Source organism: Excalfactoria chinensis, chromosome 26 (assembly GCF_039878825.1).
Source record: "Excalfactoria chinensis isolate bCotChi1 chromosome 26, bCotChi1.hap2, whole genome shotgun sequence".
Lineage (NCBI taxonomy): Eukaryota > Metazoa > Chordata > Aves > Galliformes > Phasianidae > Excalfactoria > Excalfactoria chinensis.
Genome location: NC_092850.1, coordinates 859,159 through 864,719, shown reverse-complemented (window position 1 = coordinate 864,719; position 5,561 = coordinate 859,159). Strand labels below are relative to the sequence as shown.

Sequence of the window (5,561 nt, the reverse complement as noted above, 5' to 3'; positions counted from 1 at the left end):
TGGGGGTTGTGGGTGGGTGACGTGTGTTGGGAGCTGCACGTGACGGCTGGGGAAGGCAATGCTGGCCGTGCCCTGGAATAGCTGCGCTAAGGGGGGGGGGTGGTGGCGTCAGCGCCATTAGCTGTGACCTGATGTCCTCCCACTGCTCTGCTGAGCCCGCGCCCTTCAGCCGTGGGGGTGAGAGGTGTAACAACCCCCCCCCTCCCCACCATCACCATCCATCCATCCTCCTGCATGGGGAGCGGTGCAGCAGCACAGTGGGAAGGAAGGGGGGGTCACAGCCTTTAACCCCTTCCCTCTCTGGAGCTTTTTCTGCTCCTGGAGATGCTGTATGGGGGCTGAGGGGGGGCAGCAGATGGTGGGGATCAGGCCCCCCCCCCCCACTCTCCCCCACCCCCCCAGTGCTGCAGTCTGGACAAGGTCAGCCCCCACTCTCATCTCTGCACTGCAGCTGCTCCATCACCTGCTTGCAGCTGCCTCAGGGCTGCACAGGGCCCACCCTGCAGGCTGGGGGGGCAGGAGGGGGGTGGTCTGCCCCTCCCCAATACCCCAAAACCACATCGATGGGCACGAAGGGTCCTGGCATTTCCTCACCTGCATCCTCCCCAGCCTCGTTGCTCCCCATACCCACCTCCCATGTTGGTGCTGGGGGGGCGGGGGGGGGGTGGCTGGCTGTGTTAAAGCTGCGTCAGCCCCAACCCTGCCCTGCCTGCAGGCGCTGTGGGTTCAGTGCCGGGGAGGGCAGGCACAGCACAGCAGCTTTGTGCTGGGAGATGAGGGCGGAGGGGGCAGGAGGGAGGGAGCCGTCAGCTGATGGAGCTGGCACTGCGCTGGGGTCGTGCAGGGACGCGGCTGCTCACAGCCTGCCCCATGCAGCCAAGGGAAGGGGGTCACCCCACGGCCTCCTGTGCTGTGTGTCCCTTTGAGCACATGGTTCTGGCTCAGCTGCAAGGGGTTGTTCTGTCCTTGTCTGTGCTGGGGATGTGGGGGTGCCGTGCGCCCATGCTCTGTGCCGTGCGCCCATGCTCTGTGCCGTGCGCCCATGCTCTGTGCCATGCGCCCATGCTCTGTGCCATATTCCCTTGCTCTGCCTAATGGTGTTCCTTCTCTCTCCCCCAGGTCAATGACTTCTTGTCAGGCCGTTCCCCCCTCACCCTGGCTCTACGTGTGGGTGACCATATGATGTTCGTGCAGCTCCAGCTGGCGGCCCAGCAGAGCAGCGGGCAGCTCCAGCACCGGCACGTCATCGCCAGCCGCGGCGAAGCAGGAGCCACCAACAGCCCCCACTGCCGGACCCTGCATGGGCAGCTCCAGCTCCGGCTTCACCCGCATCCCCGTGGTGCCCCCGCCTGCCCTCAGAGCCCCGGCTCCCAGCCCCACACCCTCCACGCCGGCCCCCCCTGTGTACTGTAATGCCCCCCACCCTGCTCCTGTCACCGCCGGGATGTTCCGGTCACACGGAGCCAGCACGCAGACGGTGAACAGCAGCATGGTGTCCTCCTGCTCAGAGGTGAGCTGGGTTGGGGGCTTCGTGTTGGGCTGTTGGGGGCTCCGAGGGGCTCAGGGTGCCATATGGATTTACGCTTATAGCTTTGAGGGCGAGTGCTGCTCATCCCTTCCATTGCCAAACGTGGCTGGTTGGAGGTGCACCCTGGCTCTGGGGGGGGGGTCCTGGGTGGGCTCTGGGGGGGTCCTGGGTGGGCTCTGGGGGGGGTCCTGGGTGGGCTCTGGGGGGTCCTGGGTGGGCTCTGGGGGTGCTGGGTGGGCTGTGCTGACCCTGTTTCCCCATCCATCCCTGCAGGTGGACTGCAGTATGCGTGGTGGCTCCTCACCCAGTAGCAGCCCAGCACCCAGCGCCCGCTCCCGCAAACCAGGGGCTGTCATTGAGAGCTTCGTTAACCACGCGCCTGGGGTCTTCTCAGGGACCTTCTCCGGTACGTGCAGCTGATGGATATGGGGAATGGGTAGGGGTCACAGTGGGGGCTGTGAGTCCAGGTTATGGGATCACTGGGTTCACATCTCTGGTCTTCCTCCCCCCCCCAGGCACTTTGCACCCCAACTGCCAGGACAGCAGCGGGCGGGCCGCGGCGAGATATTGGCACCATCCTGCAGATCCTCAACGACCTCCTCAGCGCCACGCGACACTACCAGGGCATGCCGCAGTCCCTGGCACAGCTCCGCTGCCAGACACAGTTCTCTTCTTCTTCCTCCTCCTCATCTTCCTCACCTCCTGCATCCCCGGACCTCACCACCAAAACTACCTCAGAGCCGCTGCCCGCAGCCACAGCATCCGCTCCTCTGCACCCCGTCGTCCAGTGCCAAAGCCAGATCCGGATGTGCAAGCCCAGTGGTGAGCACGGCCCTGGGGGGGTGGCGGAGGGGATGGGGATGGGGGCACCGCGGCCATTGCCCCTCCATAGGGAGCAGCTGCTGCCTGTGGCACTGCCATCAGATTCAGATTCTCTCCCTCCTGTGCACTGGGGTCCACTCCACTCAGCACTGATCCAGGGCTCATCCTCTGCGTGGGGGGTGCAGCTCTTGTTGCCCCCCCACCTTGTTTCCCTCTGCACATCTTGGTGCAGCACATGGCATGGGGTGGGTGGCTGTGTCCCTATACCCCCCTGCCCCCCCCCCCTACAGGGCTGGGGCTGTGTGGGGGGAGACAGGATGATGCTCCTTGCCCACCCCCCATCAATTCCTAACCCTCTGGGATGGGTTTCTGCAGAGGGGGAGGTGGGCCAAGATGCTCAGGTGGCTCCCAGTGCCCCCCCCAGAGCTTGGGGGTTGCACACCCTCTTCCCTCCCCCATCAGCACGATTTGCATAGAGAAAAGAACTGAAACTGAAGGGTCTCGCTCTCCCCTTCGCTTTTTCTCTTCCTTTTCTCCCTGTGCTGGGGGGGGGGGAGGAGAACTCTGTGCCCCATCCCTGCGTTCAGTGACACCAGGGCTGCTGCATGGGGACCCACTGCGTCTCACAGTGCAGTGTGGTGATGGGGGCAGAGCTGTGCCTTCCCCCCCAGCATAGCAGCCCTGAGCCCACGGGCTCTGATTTGGGCTGTATGGATCTCCCATAGAGCAGTGACTGGCCTTTATGGTCACTTGACCCCCCCCTCAACTCACCTTCCCACCCATAGCCCAGCAGGTGATGCCCCCTATTTCCATAGGGCTCCTGGCAGTGCACAAGGTCTGGGGTCACCTCATTGCTCAGCAACCATCTCAATCCCATCCCAGGGATCCAGCAGAGATCCCAACCCCTTCCCTATCATCTCCTGACCCTACAGGTGGGACCCCCAACCCCAATCTAACCCCACTATCCCTCCCCCCCTTTTTGCAGGGGATCGCTTGCGGCAGACGGAGAACCGGGCGACGCGTTGCAAAGTGGAACGGCTGCAGCTGCTGATGCAGCAGAAGAGGCTGCGCAGGAAGGCCAGGAGAGATGCAAGGGCTCCTTATCATTGGTTACCCAACCGTAAATCCTCCCGTACCAACAGCAACAGCAGCGTCTCCAGTGAGGGCAGCCTGGACCTGGATTTCGAGGACTCGGTTTGGAAGCCGGAGGTCAAAGCGGATATCAAGTCCGAATTCGTCGTAGCATAGAGCCGGGCTGCGGCCGCGGACTCGAGTCGGTGGGGGAGGCCAACACACAACTCCCCCCTCCTCCCCCTACCAACCTTCCCTGTGACCCCCCCCCCCCCTTTCTTTCTCCACCACCGCCCTATTGAGGATGGGGGTCGTGTTTCTGTTGATATGGGCCAGATCTCCAGCTCCTACGGATGTGGCTGCGCTGGGAGGGGAGAGAGGTGGGAGCTGCTGCTGCTGCTGCTGCCCCCCCCCCCTTCAACCCACCCCCACGTCCTGCCCCAGCTCTGAGCTGAGTCCTGGTGTCGGCGGGGGGGGGGGGGACCCTGGGGATCAAAGCTGCTCTTTGGCTGTGAAGAGGGGCTCAGCCCTCAGCCCCCCCCCCCCATTATGGGCAGCAGGAGGCGAAGTCTCTTTGGAGGTGCTGGGGGCCCCCGCCAGCCTTTGTGGGGGGGGGAAAGCATTTGTTTCCCTTCCCTTCTATATGTAGCATTGCTCGGCTGCGGGGCTGGGCCCCCCCCCTTACCTTTAATGTCCACGTGTGCAGGCATAGCAAAGGGGGGGGGATATGGGGGGGAGGGGGAGGGAAAACAAGACAATGCCACGCGTGTGCCTGGTGCCCGCAGCCGGGTGGGGGGTGGGAGGGTTGGAGGGGGGGGGGGCTTCATTTTTTGGGGTGTTTTTTTTTTAATTCCAATGATTTTTTTGGTTCTTGGAGGTTTTGGGGGGGTGGAATAAGGAACAGCACATTCCCTCCATACACAGCCCAGAGCTGAAGTGCTGGGTCCTACCAACCCCCCCCCCATCCCAATATATCCCCCCCCCCCTCCCCACCTCGGTTGGGGTGTTGTTTTTGTTTGTATGTTTTTTAACTTAAAGGAGGATGGGGGGGGGGGGAGGGGGAAAGAAATCCCCAAGGTTAGAAACAAAACGGCCCCCAACACAGTGATGGTACCTGCGAGTGGGGGGGGGGGGGGGGGAGAGAAAGATGGGGATGGGGGTGGAGGGGTGGAGGGGGGGGGGGCTGGTATTTATAGACATTGACCCGACTGAGCCAATACTGACATAGTCTTGCATAGGCCGTAGGAAATCTTTTCTTGTCCCACTTTTTATTATTATTATTATTATTGTTATTATTATTATTTGGGTCAGGAGATTCTGTGCAAATAGAGACACCCCCCCCCGTCCCCCCCCCCCCCCACCCCCCCCCCTCCCTTCACCGTGCTGTGTTTCTTTTTTTGTCTGTAAAAGTCTTTTTATGTGTGTGTGTGTTTATTTTTTTTGGGGGGGGGGAGGTTTGAGGACGGAGGGGGGGGGGGGGGGGAGGGGAGGAAAAGAGCAAAAACTTTTTGGTCTTGAATATTTTATTTTTTATTTTTGAAATAAATTTGGGCAGTCTCCATGAAACGGTGCCTGTGTGTGATGGTGGGGCTTCGTTTTATTGGGGGGGGGGGGGAGGGGACACAACAGGGTCGTCATCCCCCTTCTCCTCCCCCCCCCCCCTCCTCCTCCTGCAGCCCCAGGCACACATGTGGTCTCCTTTGTAGGTAAGCACGTTGCTTGCTTTGCTTGCTTAGCCTTGCACTTGCATGTGCCCTTGCACAGCTCCGTGCACACGCAGCATTGCACTCACAGCCTTGCACATCTCCGTGCATGTAACCTTGCATGCACAGCATTGCACACTCATGCACTCTTGCACAGCTGTGCACACCCCCCCCCCCCCTTCACCATCCTGGCACGGTTACACACCTACACCCCATCATGCACACGGCTGTGCACTGCCTTGCACAAGCAAAAGCTGAGCGTGCAACCAGCCCTGCAGGAGGAAGGGAAACCCAGCAGCGCGGGGGATGCCCTGGAGCCTCTCCTTCCTCTAAGCTGGGAATGGGGGGGGGGGTGCGATGATTTCGGTGCTGCTCCGTTCCCATCGCTCCGTCCGGGGCTGCTCCGACCGCTCCGACCCGCTCGCACCGCCGCTGCC

General features: G+C 61.9%; 1 protein-coding gene across 1 annotated transcript in view; it reads left to right on the top strand.

Moving 5' to 3' along the window:
- The window catches only part of MIDN (midnolin), a 7,524-nt gene extending 3,315 nt beyond the window's left edge, over positions 1-4,209 (top strand). Inside the window, 7 exon segments of the mRNA XM_072357274.1 lie at positions 411-420; positions 1,120-1,302; positions 1,304-1,510; positions 1,802-1,934; positions 2,044-2,081; positions 2,083-2,350; positions 3,336-4,209. Of these exon segments, the coding sequence (XP_072213375.1) occupies positions 411-420; positions 1,120-1,302; positions 1,304-1,510; positions 1,802-1,934; positions 2,044-2,081; positions 2,083-2,350; positions 3,336-3,598 (1,102 nt within the window). The 3' untranslated portion in view covers positions 3,599-4,209.
- The last annotated feature ends 1,352 nt before the right edge of the window (positions 4,210-5,561 follow it).